The sequence below is a fragment of the Vulpes vulpes genome, chromosome 12 (assembly GCF_048418805.1).
Source record: "Vulpes vulpes isolate BD-2025 chromosome 12, VulVul3, whole genome shotgun sequence".
Lineage (NCBI taxonomy): Eukaryota > Metazoa > Chordata > Mammalia > Carnivora > Canidae > Vulpes > Vulpes vulpes.
The window spans coordinates 120,993,850-121,010,550 of record NC_132791.1 but is presented as its reverse complement, the minus strand read 5'-3'; the positions used below and the strand labels follow the sequence as shown (position 1 = coordinate 121,010,550).

The following is a 16,701-nucleotide window of genomic DNA, read 5'->3' as shown; positions in this document are numbered from 1 at the left end:
TGTGGGGTTTTTTAAAGATTTTATTTACTTATTTGAGAGAGAGAGCGCATAAGCAGGTGGAGGGGCAGAGAGAGAAGTAGATTTCCCACTGAGCACACAGCCCCACACCGGGCTCAATCCCAGGACCCCAGGATCATGACTGGAGCCAAAGGCAGATGCTTAACCGACTTACCCACCCAGGTGTATTTTTAGCTGTATTTTTAAAGATTAATCTTTACAGCAACCTTTTGAAGTGGGTATTATATTATCATCCCATTTTATCATCCCATTTTAGATGGAGAACCCCACAGAGATTTGGTAATGTTGAAGAGGCTCGTAAGTGGTGAGGGAAAAGCCGGGGTTTGAAGGCAGGTCTCACTGATTCATAGGCTCTTGCATTGAACCCCTGCTCCTACTGCTGCATTCTATCCCATCCTCTCGGGGACAGCCTTGCTTCCTGGGCAAATGTTCCAGTTCCCTGAATACATTCCTTCATTTTGATTGACCTGGCCCTCACTTCAGCACACAGGGTAGTAGAGTTTGCAGCCTGCCAGAACTTGTCCAGGTGGCCTGGGACATGTTTGCAGGGTGGAGAACAGCAACAGCCTGGGAACTTCCCTGTATGCAAAGAGCTTGCCCTTCCAGTTTGGGGAAAGGCTCGTGCTAGTTTTCAGCATCATCCAGAGTGTTGCGGAACTGTTCAATCAGCTTACTGGTCTGGGGGTGGCAGGCGGAATATTTTAGGCTCCCCAAACACACACACACACACACACACACACACACACACTTCATATAATAATTCCAAGTCCAGAATATAAAATCAATGTGCAGAAATCCAAGTCCAGAAAATTTCCATCCCCCATCTGCCAAAATAAAATCCAGTTAATAGAAGTCAACAGAATGACTTGGCGTCTGGAGGCAAGGTTCCTATGGCCAGAACATGCTTCTTCTCGCCCCCTCCGGTGGGGCAGTGTCACGGTCAGGATGGACCTGCCTCATTCATTGTCCTTCACGAGTAGGAGCTGGCAGCTGAAGGCGGACCTTTCCTCTCCAGCTCTCTCCTCTCCACCCACTGGCTGCAGATGTCCCAGCCAGGCCGGCCCAGGACCTTCTGCGCTCAGACCCCCAGAAGGCAATCATCAGCTTCTAGGTCTACTTGCTCCTTCCCAGATCCCTGAGTATCAGTCCACTTGATGAGAGACCTAGGAGCTCTTTGCTTCTCTGCCCCTACTCTCAGAGCTTTTCCAATGACTGCTGAGCTTTGGTCCTGGCCTACAAGGATGAGATAAAGGTAGTGACCCAAGCCAGTCTAATGACTCTAGTTGCTATGAGTATGTGCATGTATTTATTTTGCCAGATTCTTCAGAAGTCTCAGGAGTGCTTGAACCCACTGCTTGGCTGTTTCAACAAGTAGGTCAGCAGTAACACAGCCTGGTCCTGCATGTCCCTCTACTTCCACCCCTGGAAAGAAACTCACAGAGGAGTTTTATTTGAGATCCTGACAGCCTGCCTTGAGCCCTGGGTATCTCCCCCAGAGGGGCAATGCTTCAACATTCCCGTGATGGTCTCTGTGTATGGCCAATAGCAGCTTCTGGCTTCTTGCTCTCACGGAGCCAAGGGGAATTTCCTCAACTGATTCAGGCCATTTGACCCTGGTCATTCCTCCAGTGGCCTCAGCAAATGGTGCTGAGGGACAGAAATCTGGGCCTGAGGCAAACTTTCTCAAGACCAGCAGGCTGTTTTCCTTCCCAGTCTCCATTCTCATCCACCCAATGGATCTCCTGACCTCCCTGACCATAAGGTCCTCCATCATCCTCCAGGCTTCCCTGTGGGAGGATCTGAGACTTGTCAGGGGCAAGCAGAGCTGCCCAGGGGACAATCAGTTTTGTCATGCCCTGCCCTGCTCCGGCCAAAGCAAGTCATGAGTCTCCCTGTGACAACGTCTTTGAGGTCCATGTCTGACTCAAGGTGCAGGTTCCATCACATCCATACTCTTCCAGGGATCACGATTCTATTCTCCTATTTGCCCCTATATTCTTAAAAGGCTACCACCCTACTCCCCCTGTGCCAATGCTTTTCCATAGGCACCTAACAGATCTGGCTCTGAATCTCAACTGGCTCTTACTAGCTAGGTGGCTGCTGACTACTTGCTGTCTTCAGGGTAGTCCCCTCATCTATAAACGAGATGTTGTTCTCATAACATTGTTGTGGGTCCAAACAAGATTGTGTCTGTAAAGTATGGATAGTAGGCAAAGTTGATAGTGATCCTGGAACAAAGTTAATGCTCAGTAGTGGCTGTCCTTGGTCCATTTGACTGTTGTCCCTGGGCTCACCTCCAGTTGTTACCCTGCTTGCCAGAACTCATCCTGGGGTTCGCACAGAAACAGCTACAGAAAGAATGAGTTCTCTAGCTTCCACCTGTGGTCTCTACTCACCCATCACACCCCCACTATTTCCTGGGAGCCTCACAATGGGCATGGCGAGAGGCTCTATAGGTTTGGGCCCGAGGTAAGGCATTTCCTCCAGAGGTGGGATGGTCACTCCAGCCCATCAGCAGCAGATGAGAAGTGACCTACCCTGCCCTGTCCTGTGACAGCTCCTCCAGCAGCACCTGCCCTGGAATGTCCCTGGGGAGACCTGCCTCTTCAAGCACTTATAGTTTTCCCTGCTCTATGGGCCTCTCCAGGGAGGGGGCAACTCCATGGACAGAGGACCCGGGGGAACCACCAGGCTCAGCCTTGGAAAGCCTTCCTGCCTTGTATCCCTAGACACGGTGCAAGGTAACTTTGCCTACAGGGAAAGTTTCCCATCTGTTCTGCCTCTGCAGGTGCCTCTTCTCCCCTCTCTGCAAGTTTCTGCACTGAGCCCTTGGGCCAGATTCCTCCACGGCCCTGACACTGCCCCGTACTGGTCTCATCTCAGGGACAAGGCCATGGTCATGCTCCCGCTATTCCCTAAGCCTCATCCCTCATCCCTGTCCAACAAGCCACCCCAGTAACTGAGCCAAGGAGTCTACCTTCCCCATGGTCAACCCCAAATCAGGTGCCAGTTCCTCTGAAGGTGGGACAGAGAGTGATGCCGGGAAGGGGAGCTCCCTGCAGATAGGCACCCGACCTCTCATTCTACTCTCCTGCTGACCTTCAGCACACCAAGACTGGTTGACAAAGAGAAAAAACAAAAACCCCAACAATAAAGGCAATGTAAAGCCCATCAAGCCAAGAGATTCAGACCAGAAAATCCCCATTGCAACTTTTAAAGTCTATTCTTGCCGTGGAGGGGGTGGGTTCCAGGTCCCCACACCCATCAGCAGAGACCCCTCGCACAGTCCTCAACCCCTCACAGACTTTTGGTACATGTGAGTGAGAATAAATGAATTGACTTCCGCTTAGGGCCGGGTGGAAATCCAGTGGAAATCTCTGGCTTCCCCGTTTAGGACACCTCCCTGTCCAGGCACCTCCCCTAGCCCGGAGGGTGACAGCCGGGGTGCAGGTGGAAGGCTGACGCTGAGGAAGGGTGCGGGGTGGGGAGGGGCTCTGAGTCACCTGGACCCCTGGGGACGTTCCCTCTGCCCGGGCCAGGCCCCATGGCTGCCTGGGGCCCTAGGGTGCGGTTAGGGTGTCCCCGCCCTCGCAGGGCAGGCTCGGCCCCTCCCACGTGGAAGGTGGGAGGGCCTGCGCCTCCCCGTCCCTGTCCCCATGGGGCCGCGGAGCAGGAAGGCAGACAGCAGCTCCAAGCCCTCCCCCGGCCTGGGCCGCAGCCCCACGGGGAGTCTGGGCCCCCAGGGCGCCGACCCCATGGCCGCGGGCCTGGAGCAGTGCCTGGGCAGCCCTGCTGCCTTCACCCGCGACGACTTCGACGGCCACTGGCACTGGTTGGCCAGCGGCGGCTTCGGCCAGGTGTTCCAGGTGCGACACAGGCTCTGGGGGACCGAGTACGCGGTCAAGTGCTGTCCCTGCGGCCAGTGGGAGGCCACCAGGTACCTGCGGCTGCCCCGGCCCTTGGTGGGGGGGGAGCTGGGGGGGGCTTGGGGCTGAGACTCCTCTCCTCGAGTCTCTAAACTCCGCGGGGGGCCTGAGCAGCCTGTGGCCAGGTGGCCAGGTCAGCTGGTCTCCCTACCTGACGGCCCTTCCCATCTGCGGAATCCGCTGAGGGCAGAGGGGCAGAGGGGAGCAGGGACTGACCTCCAAAGACGCCTTTGTTCCATCTGGCCTCCCAAACTGGTTGGCCTCCTTCCCTGCTGGGTGTCAGGGCGGGATGACAGCTGTTGGTGGCCCTCCGCCAGGCCTGGATCCGCCCCTCAGTTCTCAGGGCAGGCAGGGCTGGGCTTGCCCTCTGCCCAACGATGCTCAGGGACCTGCAGAGAAGCACACTGGCTCTCCCTTCCCGCGGCCCTGGCTGTGGCCCCTGCCCAGCTGGTGTGGCCCGGGGCAGGGCCCTGGACGGAGACTGCCAGCCTGCTGGCCTGAGAGCCTGTACGGCCGCTTGCCTCTCACACCGGGCCTGCTGGCAAGTCAAGCTGGGAATGCTTGTCTCTGTCCTTGCTTATTTCTGGCTCCTTCCCCACTCATCATGTGCACTGTGGCCCCTCCTGGGAAGCCCTTCTTTTTCCCCTTGCTTCCTCTTTCTCAAAGCTTCCACCTGTCTCTGCCTTCCCATTGAGAGGAGCTCCAGTCTCCTTCCCACTGGGTTTGCTTGAAGTGGCTGCATAGTGTCCCCCCAGTACATCCATAAAGGAGACACTTAGGACGTGAAGTCTGAGTGTGAGGATTGTGTCATCCTCCCAAAGCTTCTGGGCCATCAATTAGAAGGCCTGGCAAAGGGGCATCTCCTAGTGACATCTTACACAGATGTTGTGTTCTCTTCGGTCACCATGCAAGACCCCAAGACACAGCCTGAGGTCCCACACACTTGAAACAGCCTCCTCGAAAAAATGAGTGGGAAATATCAGAAAGGGAGACAGAACATGAGAGACTCTTAATTCTGGGAAATGAACTAGGGGTGGTGGAAGGGGAGGTTGGTGGGGGGTGGGGGTGAATGGGTGACGGGTACTGAAGGGGGCACTTGATGGGATGAGCACTGGGTGCTATTCTATATGTTGGAAAATTGAACTCCAATAAAAAATAAATTTATAAAAAAAATAAAAGAAACAGCCTCCTCTCTAATTCTTGGGCCACCCACCTGCCTCAAGATGTGAGCAAAGTGAGACAACCCACAACTTGACCCTCTTCCTCCTTCCACACCCTCATGCTGGCTTTGCAGTGCAGTCAGATTTTTCTAGGGATGGTGCACATAGCTTAGACTTTGATGTGAAGGCCGAAAAGAAACAAATGGCATTGGTGAGACTGCATTGTTAGGCATTGACAACTACTTTCCCTTCCTGAGTTCTGGGAACTCTCTGAGGGAAATGGGTCAAGGGATTTAATGAAAATTAATGCCTGCTGAGTGTGGAGTACTACTCTAGGAGCTTTGTGTGTATTCACTAGATACTCTTTGCACGTCCTCATTCATTCCTTCACTTGATGAATGCTTATTGTTCTTCTACTAAGTGGCAGGCACTATGCTAGACCCTGAGATATATTGATGAGTGCAACAGGTATGGCCCTGCTCTTGGAGCTTCCAGCCTGGGGAGACAGAGACACTTATCAGATAACTCCATGTGTAGATGTAAATGCACTGCTGTGAGAAGAGCAACAAGGAGATTTATGGTTCTGTGAGAGCTTATTAATAGAGTTTCACTGGGATCAGGAAAGACTTCCTTGAGGAGATTGAATGGGAGAGTAAAGGATGAGTGTGAGCATAGTCATTGAAGAATGGAAAGTTTTCCAGGAAGAGGTAGCAGGAAGTGCAAAGGGCCTGTGTTAGAAGGGGCATAGTAAGGGAGAGGGTGGCGAAAAACTGTTGTGGCTGGAGTTGAGAGAGGGAGCAGCAGAAGGCCACTAACGGGTTTGCAACCAGATTGGGGGTGTGTGATGAAAAGGAACTGATCTAATTTGCTGGATGGAGGAGGGATTGGAAAGGTAGAGTGGGTGCTGGGCCAGTTAGGGGTTGTCATGTTTAGGCAAAAGGTGATCGAAGTCCAGCCTGGCATGGGATGCTAGAGGAAAAGGAATGGATTATGCAGCATTTAGGAGGTAAACATCGCTTGACTTGATGCTGGGTTGTCTATGGAGGAGGGGGGCACGGTGAGGAAGAGGAGTATCAAGTTTAACTTGATGTTGGCGCCTTGGGTGGCTCAGGGGTTGAGCATCTGCCTTTGGCTCAGGTTGTGATCCCGGAGTCCTGGGATTGAGTCCCACATGGGGCTCCCCGCAGGGAACCTGCTTCTCCCTCTGCCTGTGTCTCTGCCTCTGTGTCTCTCATGAATAAATAAATAAAATCTTAAGAAAAAAAAGGTTTAACCTGATGTCTGGCTTGCCGAGAGGAACAAAGGCTCCACTAGGATGTCTGTTCCATGAGAGCCGAGTCTGTGTCTGCTCACTGCTCTGTCCCCAGGGCCCAGCACATCGTTGGTGTCTGTTGAATGACGCTGTTGACAATTAACAAAGAGAATGTGAAAGGAGGCATAGGTTTGGAGAAGAAACTCGTGAGTTCAGTTTTGTACAGGTTGGGTTTAAGGTGCCCTTTAAACAGCCAAAAAGAATTGTCAAGTAGTTTTCAGGTGAAGGTCTGGGTTAACCATTGTGAAAATTTGTGAGTGTATTATTGTAGGTGGTAATTGGAGCTAGGGCATGGATGACATGCGTTCCCTCTAGGTAGTAAGTAAGCCAAAGTCCTGACCTCGTGGAGTTTATAGTCTAAGGATGGAAGATAGAAAAATAAGTAAGTTATACATAGATAAATAATTTTTATCTATAGCACTTGCAACCACCTGACATTTTATTGGTTAAGATACCTAAAGAGAGTTGAATCGAGCTCCACAACTCGCAGGCTCCCTGCTCAGCGGGGAGTCTTCTCCCTCTGCCTCCTCTCCCCCTGCTCATGCTCTATCTCTGCCTCTCTCTCTCTTTCTCAAATAAAGAAATAAAATCTTTTTAAAAAATATGTCAAGAGAGTTGAATAATTGGATCTTCCAAGAAAACATTTGATCTGGAAATATTAATTTGTAGGCTGTTTGTGTATGGGAGTGGAAGGACAAGGACTGCCAGAGTTGGGGTAGGGTTGCTCTTTAATATAGGCGGAAATCCTTACTAATTAGTACCATTTGAGTAGAGAATTTGAAGCAAAGGAATAGCAAGCTTTGTGGCTCTCTTAGAGGCAGAGGGAACAGCAAGTGCAAAGGTCCCGATGGGGGAACATGCTTGACATGGTGGAGGACCGGCAAGAGGCCCTTATGGCAGGAACACAGTTGGGGAGGGTCAGCAAGCTATGCCGGGGAAAGATCATGCGGAGCTTTGTAGACCAGTGTGAGAACGTTGGCTTTTACTCTGAATGAGAAGAAAGCCAGCAGAGGGTCTTTAGCAGAGTGGTGACATACTTTGCCTGACATTTTACAAGTATCACTTTGGCCCCTAGGTTGAGGATGGATGGCAGAGGGGAAGAGAGAAGCAGGGAGGCTAATTAGGAGGCTGGGGTGGAGATGGCACTGGGTAGAGGTGGTGAGAAGTGGTCAGATTGTTGCTCTATTTTGAGGGTAGACCTGACAGGATGTGCTGAGGGACTGGTCTCAGGAAGGAGATGAGGAGGAGTCAAGGAGCACGTCGGATCTTTGAGGACTGGGAGGATGGAGGCCCCATTCACCGAGAGGGAGGGGCAGGTGGCAAGGGGAGAACCAGGAGCTCTGCTTCAGACACGCTTCGTGCAGGACTTCACCAGGTACTGAGGTTGTAAGAGACAGTGCAGAGTGAGACGGGAAGGGCCAGCCTGGGACTGGGCCTGGGCGCTGAGTACAGGACAGGAGGAGAGGGAGGGGTCTTAGAGAATCCTGGCACCTGGCCCAGGGAAGTGAATACTTCAAGAAAAAAAGAGTGCAAGACCTGGCTGGTAAACCAAGACTTGGGACATTTGCACGGGCTGTAGCACTGTGGGGGTCTTTGCACACCTTAGGAACAGCTGGTCGGAGAAGCATGGAGACCAGACACCTGATGATGGGGGCTGGTGGGGGGTGGGCATCCGGCACAGTCTGGGTGTCCCCAGGGCAATTATAGGAGCTGCTGTCATTCCCATTTTACAGTTAAGAAACTGAGGCCCAGAGAGCTTCCTTGGCCAGAGTCATGCAGAGAATAAGTGGTAAAACTGCTATTTGAAATCAGGGCAGATCCCTGGCTTTTCCCCCCTCCAAGACAGGGAATCTCAGTTCCTGGGAACTCAAAAGGACCAGAGGAGACAGATGAAGTACCACAGAGGTGAAAGAGAGGTCCCAGGAACAGTGCAGAGGCCAGAGGGGAAGGCTGGGGGGTGGGGGGACGGGAAGCCACCCTGTCCAGATGTGAGGGTGAGCAGGTGGGGTTTTCTGGAGGTCAGCCGTTTCTGGCTGGCTTCCCAGGGCCGCCCTGCACGCACACTCCCAGCAGCCTCTGACCGACGCAGAGCCCACACAGCTTTGCAAATGCTGTGCTTTTAAAAATGTCATTTCTCCCTAATCCTCATCCCCGCAATCCCCAAACAGTCTCAACGACTTGATTTGCATATCTACCTTTCAGGGGGCACACACGGTGAAAGGAGGGAGCCAGTGGGCAAAGGCTTCTTTCCTAAGGCCTTCCCTTAAGTCTTGACTTCTGTTTGGTTTGACAAAGACGCATTGTGCTCTGCATGGCAATGTGCCGCTTTGGGGGACCCGGGGCAAATAATCCAGTTCATCCCCAACACGCAGCCTTGCAGACCTGGCTTCAGGGCAGAGGAGCAGTGTGAGGAAGCGCGGTGCCACAGTAGCTGGCAAAGCTGACCACACAGCAGCCCATACTGCCTGATGGAGAGGGGAGGCTGGAGAGGGGAGGGAGAGGGGGAGTGAAGGGAGAGAGCAAGGGAGAGAGATACCGGGCACATGTAAATGTAAAAGAATATACTAAAATATTAACAGGCCAACTCTGGAAGGTTGGATTACTGATGGTCTAATTTTCCTCTTCAGAGCTCTCTGTAGTCCCTTGATTTTCTACAAGGATGTGTATTACTTTCATCACAAAATGGCAATAGATGGGATCTTAAAACAGAAGCATGAGGCGTGATGTAGGTCCTCCAGGGGTCTGCGATCTGGCGGGGACAAGTGGCAGAGTAAACAGGAGGCCTTTTGTGGCCGCCTCTGTAGAATGGACTCGCTCCTGGGCTTGCATGCTCCTCCCCTTCCTGTCCTGTGGGGACCCCACTCTGCAACTTGTGGGGCCTCCTGCTAGGACTCTCCTTCCTCCTGTAAGCTCCCCACCCCCCCACCCCCCACCCTCCGGGGCCTCTCTGTGTCTCCAGCACCTGGCTCCAGCCTTGCCTATTGTTCTACCAGTGGCTCTTGGAATTAAGGGGCCATCTCCCTCCATCCCTGACCCCCGCGTCTCCACAGTTCCGATGTGGATTGCCTCATTGAAGAAGCCGCCAAAATGGAGAAGATCAAATTTCAGCACATCGTGTCCATCTACGGGGTGTGCAGGCAGCCCCTGGGCATTGTGATGGAGTTCATGACCAACGGCTCCCTGGAGAAGATGCTGCCCACGCACAGCCTCTCCTGGCAGCTCAAGTTCCGCATCATCCACGAGACCAGCCTGGCCATGAACTTTCTCCACAGCATTAAGCCACCTCTGCTCCACCTGGACCTCAAGCCAAGCAACATCCTCCTGGACAACAACATGCATGTCAAGGTAAAGGTCCCCGTGGAGCTCCCTGCCCTCTTTCCACTCCAGAGTCTCCTGCAGGTGAGCCTCCTGACTGGCCTGCTGGGAGTTGTAAGTAGCTCCCTTCATAGACAAATACTGAAGGCAGAATCACACCTAAAACAAAGACCGATGAGGGGGATGGCTCAGCGGTTTAGTGCCTGCCTGGGTGGCTCAGCGGTTTAGCACCTGCCTTTGGCCCAGGGCGTGATCCTGGAGTCCCGGGATCGAGTCCCACATCGGGCTCTCTGCATGGAGCCTCCTTCTCCCTCTTCCTTTGTCTCTGTCTCTCTCTCTCTCATGAATAAATAAATAAAATCTTTAAGAATAAAAAAAAACAACAAAAACTAATGAGCAGTGGAGTTCGGTGCATGAGTTTGGGTGTCAGGATGTCTGCAATAACCCTCTTTGGGCCTCAGTCTTCTGTTTCTACTGCGTGTAAAGTATTCCCTATCCCTCCCCTTGTTTGCTTTGGGTGAGGATGTGTGTAAATGAGATGATTCCTAGGAAAGGTTATGACGGGCTTCAGTTCTGAAAAATGTGCCACAGGACCTTTGCATATTCTGTGCCTACTGCCAGGAACAGTGCTCCCCTACTCCCTTCTTTATTTAGCAAGTCATGCTCATCTTTCAGCTTTCTGCTTAAACATTACCCCCTCGGGGAGGTTTTCCCTGGTCTACCCCATAGGCCCCACTGTATATCCTCACGGTACCTCTGTCTCTTTGTATCGCTAACCCCCACTGTAAGTCTATAGACATTTGTCTGGGATAGAGTCCCGCATGGGGCTCCCCATGGGGAGCCTGCTTCTCCCTCTGCCTATGTCTCTGCCTCTGTGTGACTCACAAATAAATTAAATAAATAAATAAAATCTTAAAAAAAAAAAAAAAGCACCACAAGTTAAAAGTTCCTATTATTTCCAGTATACAGATGAGGACACTGAGGGTCTGAGGAGACCAGTAACCAGGTCACATGTGGCAGAGATGGCAGGGGGGTGCTGGGCTGTCACCCACTACACCCTCCTGGAAGGGGTAGGCTACAGGAAGGTGCGAGTGAAGGCAGTTTCTGGAGGCAAAACTATTGCGACTTTTTCCTAGATTTCAGACTTCGGCCTGTCCAAGTGGATGGAACAGTCAACCGGGATGCAGTGCATCCAGAGGTCAGCTCTGCGGGGCACCCTCAGCTACATCCCCCCTGAGATGTTCTTGGAAAGTAACAAACCCCCAGGGCGCAAGTACGATGTGTACAGGTGAGAGGTGGCTGGACTCTGTGCCACATTGCTGGGGCCGGGGGCGAGCTGGTTATCACCACCCTGCCTGACCCCTGCTCCCCCACCCAGTCCCAAGGACATGGGGACAGGGAAGAGGAGGGGTGGAGCAGCACTCTGGTTGGAGAGGCTTTGCCTGGGAGGGTAAGGACCATGGGGCTCCCGGGTGACCTCGGGTATCTGAGAAGGTGACTCGGGGCATCTGTCCTGTCTTGCAGCTTTGCGATCATCATCTGGGAGCTCCTCACTCAGAAGAAACCATATTCAGGTAGCAGGCAGGGGTGGCAGCATGGGGTGGGGTCCTGGAGGGTGCTGTGCGAGGCTGGGGGCGTGTGGGGGCAGGAGAAGTGGCAGCTTTGGGTTGGGGAGCCACGGGAAGGATGCCCCTCCCCCCTGCCTCCCTGCCCTACTTTCTGGAGCTCACCTAACAGTACAGCACATGTCAGCCCAGACCACGCTTCTGCCTCTAATGCCTTTGCTTCCTACGTATTCTTTCCTGCCTCTCCTGCCCTCACCCCTGCCACCTAGATGCCAGGTACCTAGTGTGCCAGGAAATCTGGATGAGCTTACAGAATCCAAAGTCAAAGCCTGAAACTAGGCCTTTGGGCAGCACAGGGCTGCAGTGTGGGGTCACGTGTAGGTGGCTGCGGCTGGACCACAGACCCAACGGCTCACACTGGACCCTCAACTCACACCTGCAACCTAGCTGTTCATTCACCATGCATTGATGTTGCCCCTGCTGTGTGCACCCCGGTGGGGATCCTCGGAGCCCCCCACAGCCTGGCCCAGCCCCTCTGGCTCAGCCTCCCGGCGTGCACACAGCCTGGACCTCCCCTCACAGGCTTCAACACGGTGACTATTGTTGTCCAAGTGGCCGCAGGTATGCGGCCCTCCCTGCAGCCTGTCTCCGATGAGTGGCCAGGAGAGGCCCAGCAGATGGTGAACCTGATGAGGCGCTGTTGGGATCAGGACCCCAAGAAGAGGCCCTGCTTTCCAGGTTCTCCTAGGGTCTGACCTGCCCAAGGGACTGGGGAGCTGGGTGGGGCTGGAGGGCATGGGAGCCAGGCTGAGGTTAGAGAGGGCTGGAGAGGAGGCGCCTGGAGCCTGGGCCCCTCTGGAGGGCTCTGCGCAGGGCGCTGGGGCACAGCCTGCCTCATAGTGCCGAGAGGAGGGCAGCTGATGACTGTGGTGGGCCCCGTCTGTCTGGGTTACCATGCACCCCGTGGGATGTAGAATAGAAAACCCAAACTGGGTGGGTCTGGGCCTGGCTCTCCTGCTTCTGAGTTCCCCGTTAGCTTGGGTCCTTCCAGGGCCACAGCAGCATTTGTAAAATGTTCCCAGACCATGAGATCACGGGCATGGATGGACGTCGAGGGTGCCCACCTCTGTAGCGACTTTGGAAACGCACACATGTGTAATCGTGAGCATTAGTCCTGCCCCCTCATTGATGGAAAAAGACGACCCTCTGAGGGTCAGTGACTGGCTAACTGTGGTCCCACTGAGCTGTGGCGGGGACCCAGCTTTCCTGCCTCCTGGTGTGCATGTACAGTGTATGTGAGCACAGGAATGGATTTGGGGGATGGCGAGAGATGGGGAATGTTAGGATTATCTAAAATGGGGAAGGAACTGGTGGCCAGCCTGTTGCTTCTTTTTCTGTCTCTCCTTCATGGGGCAGACATCACTGTTGAGACAGATATGCTACTGTCCCTGCTCCAGAGTCCTGTGGCAGACCCAGAGAGTGAGGCTCTGGCCAGGAAGGTGTCCTGTAAGCTGTCTCTGCACCGGCCACGGGAGGTGAGTGTGCGTGTGGTGGGGGAGTTCTTGGGGGGTCTCTGGGGATCCCCAGGGATGCCTGCATGGGCGTGTCCTTCACAAGGTCCCCAACTAAGGCAGCAGCTGGGGGCTGAGAGCCAGCCCACACTGCGGGCCACACCAGGCAGCCCACCTGGGACAGCTTCTCCTAATTTGCACAGTGGTGGCTGTGACTCAGAGCCCCTGAGAAGGACACACCATTGCTTGCATATGTGGGATTAATCAGAGGCCTGCCTGCGGGCTTTCATGCCACAGCATCAGCGTCATCATGGTGACCTGATAGTCCCTAACATGGGAACCAGCCGTGGGCTGGCAGGGGGCTCCTGGCCCAACCACAGAGCCGGCCAGCCTGCACTCCATGTGTCCCAAGGGGAAGTCGAGGCCCTGGACCACCTCTTTCCGGCAGGGTCTCCCCTGCTCAGGACTTCGCTGCAGATGCAGCTGTTGGCAGGAATGACCCGGGAGGGGCTTCCTAGCACCCACGTGGGACATGAGTCCCGACAGGTGCTGGAGAGCGCTGGAGAGAGGGCAGGAGTGCGGGAGGGTACAGAGCAGAACGGCCCGCTGGTCAATCCCCCTTGTCTTCTGATCCCCTCCTGCTCAGGTCAGTGAAGAGGTCAGCCCACAGCTAACAGACAGTGGTGAGTCTGCCGCAGCTGGAACCACAGAACTCACAGCCGAGGGGAAAGTGGAACCAAACCACACCCTTCCCACCTACCCCCGCCCACCCCGCCCCCTCCTCCCCACTCCGACCCTCTGCCCAGCTTGTCCCAAATCAGAAGTTGGTGTGTCCCTTTCCTGGCACCAGCTCCAGGTTCCAGAAATGCACATGCCCTCAGGGGTCAGGTTTGTGTTCTCAGGAGGTCAGACTCCTCCTTTCCTGGCCCCGGAGGTGGAGACTTGGCTTGCAACCCTGGCTGCACATTAGAATTACCTGGGGGGTGAAAGCTGTCCGGGTGCCTGGCCCACCTGGACTGATGAAATCAGAATCTCGGGGGGGGGGGGGGGGGGGAGCTATTGGCCTGGGCAGGGATTTCTGTTGTTGCTGCTTGTTTGTTTTGGAAATTGTTGCGTTTAATCATAATAGAGCAGAAGGAAGCCTTAGTGTCTTCAGGAGGAGTTCACACCACAGAGCCTACTTTCTGCTGGCATTGACTTACTGTGTGCCAAGCGCGCCCCTGAAAGCTCTTGCCTGCCCAGGTTGTCCTCACAAGGGTAACATGAGGTGGGCATTGTTTGCAGCCCACGTATGGATCAGGCTCTGGAGGCTCAAGGATGCAGGGAATTGGCAAAAGTCAGGTGGTGCTAAGGGTGGAGCCAGAGTTCACTCACAGGCCTCTTTCTGCCCCTCCTGACAGGAAGGGCTGCCAGGGTCTGTTCTCTAGGACAAGGGGGGCTGTGCAGAGATCTGTGACAGCAGGAAAGGCCGCCCGCCCTCCCACAGTCTCTGGGCCCGGATGGCACTTCCAGGAGGCAGGGGGCTGGACGAGATGACCTCTGGATGGGTCAGAGGTCCTTTTTTCAACCTGCATCTTCCTCCTAGCAGACTTGGGAGACTACCTGAAGCGGGTCCTGCAGCTCTCGGACACTGGGGACCCAGTCCCAAGCGATGAGGGGCTGTGCATCTACGAGAACAAAGTCACCCCCCTCCACCTCCTGGTGGTGCAGGGCAGCGTGGAGCAGGTGAGGCTGCTGCTGGCCCACGGGGTCCACGTGGACTGCCGGACAGCCTGCGGCTACACGCCCCTCCTCATCGCCACCCAGGACCAGCAGCCCGACCTCTGCGCCCTGCTCCTGGAGCATGGGGCGGACGCCAACCTGGCAGATGAAGAGGGCTGGGCGCCGCTGCACTTTGCGGCCCAGAACGGAGATGACCGTACTGCCCGCCTGCTCCTGGACCACGGCGCCCACGTAGATGCCCAGGAGCACGAGGGGTGGACCCCACTCCACCTGGCCGCACAGAACAACTTCGAGAATGTGGCACGGCTTCTGGTCTCCCGCCAAGCTGACCCCAACGTGCGCGAGGCGGAGGGCAAGACCCCCCTCCACGTGGCCGCCTACTTTGGCCACATCAGCCTGGTCAAGCTGCTGACAGGCCAGGGGGCTGAGCTGGATGCCCAGCAGAGAAACCTGAGGACACCACTGCACCTGGCAGTGGAGCGAGGCAAAGTGAGGGCCATCCAACACCTGTTGAAGAGTGGGGTGGCTCCCGATGCCCTAGACCAGAGTGGCTACAGCCCACTGCACCTGGCAGCTGCCAGGGGAAAGTATCTTATCTGCAAGATGCTGCTCAGGTATGGGGCCAGCCTCGAGCTGCCGACCCAGCAGGGCTGGACACCCCTACATCTAGCAGCCTACAAGGGCCACTTGGAGATCATCCACCTGCTGGCTGAGAGCCATGCAGACCTGGGGGCTCCTGGAGGCATGAAGTGGACGCCCCTGCACCTGGCTGCCCGCCACGGGGAGGAGGTGGTGGTGTTAGCACTGCTGCAGTGTGGAGCTGACCCCAGTGCTGCCGAGCAGTCCGGCTGGACACCCCTCCATCTGGCTGTCCAGAGGGGCGCCTTTCTGAGCGTCATCAACCTCCTGGAGCACCGTGCAGACGTCCATGCCCGTAACAAAGTGGGCTGGACGCCGGCCCACCTGGCTGCCCTCAAGGGCGACGTGTCCATCCTCAAAGTGCTGGTCGAAGCCGGTGCCCAGCTGGACATCCGGGATGGGGTGGGCTGCACACCCCTGCAGCTGGCCCTCCAGAACCAGAAGCAGAACATGATCGCCTTCCTGGAGGGCAAGGGGCCCCCACTGGCCACCCTGGGTGGCACTGAGCCTGCAGCCCAGACCGAAGTTTAAGCAACCAGGGGCCTTCTCACTGGTGAGGAAGAGGGGTTGGTGGAGGTGAAGCTGGGTTCTGGCAAGGCCCCTTCCCCTGTACTTGCCACCTGCCCCTGAGCTCTCAGGGACCCTTGCATCCCAGGAGCCTTCCCTGAAGGTGAAGGGAGGCACAGAGAAGGGAAATGCTCCCTCCCAGCTGCTGCCTGTGTGACCTGGCCCTGATCCCCAGCAAGACAGGACAGCCAGGCACGTGCTTCTTTTCAAAAGGGGCAGGAGCTAAAAGTTGGGAGGAAATTTCCACCCACTCTTTGAAGCCCCATCTGGTCCCCGGTTGCCACATGGACCACACTGTCCCAGTGGGCCTGGCTCCAGCGCCTGGCTCTCCCATGTGGTTTCGGGGGTGAAGGACCGGTGTGCTCCAGGTGCCCATGCGTGATCCTCTGTGGACACTCCGGCCCTGGCCTCCCCTGCCTCCCCTTCACCGTGTCTAGTTATATGGCCAAGTTTCAAACCCTGATGTCAATAAAACTGTGGACCCGAGTCTCCCCTTTGGAGATGGGCTGACCTGAGGGGCCAGTCGTGTTAGTATGGGATGTGGTGTGTGTGAGTTTGTCCAGCAGGAGGAGGCTGGGGCCAGAGGTGAGGAGTCAGACCGGGATGTGATGCTGAGGGCTGGCTCATTGTGGCTCAGCGTGGAGCTCACAGGGCAGGGACTTCCTTCCCAGCAGCAGCAGCTCAGATCTCTCTCCTGGGCCCACACCCTGGCCACCAGTCTGCTGGCCTGGCCTGTCCTACAGGTTGTGGGGCAGGTTGGGGCAGGGCTGGGGCTGCTCACACTAACCTTGTGGGACAGGGCCCAGGCTCTGCCGGGAATGGTCCACCTCAGAGGGGAAGGGGGCGGGGGTTCGAGTGGGGCCTCATGGGCGCCCTAAAGTCCCATCCTGCCCCTCTCCGCCTCTGCACACTGCTGGGGAGGTCCCTCCAGCCCTAATCATATTTATGACTCTGTAATAGTCAGAG

The 16,701-nt window shown here is 55.4% G+C and overlaps 1 protein-coding gene across 1 annotated transcript; it reads left to right on the top strand.

The window, feature by feature from the left end:
• The first annotated feature begins 3,668 nt into the window (after window positions 1-3,668).
• Window positions 3,669-16,269, top strand: ANKK1 (ankyrin repeat and kinase domain containing 1). The gene is made up of 8 exons (XM_026006740.2): window positions 3,669-3,955; window positions 9,467-9,761; window positions 10,868-11,019; window positions 11,256-11,305; window positions 11,879-12,034; window positions 12,713-12,831; window positions 13,454-13,490; window positions 14,396-16,269. The coding sequence occupies exons 1-8, from the start codon at window positions 3,675-3,677 to the stop codon at window positions 15,697-15,699; spliced, it is 2,394 nt and encodes a 797-aa protein (XP_025862525.2). The 5' UTR covers window positions 3,669-3,674; the 3' UTR covers window positions 15,700-16,269.
• The last annotated feature ends 432 nt before the right edge of the window (window positions 16,270-16,701 follow it).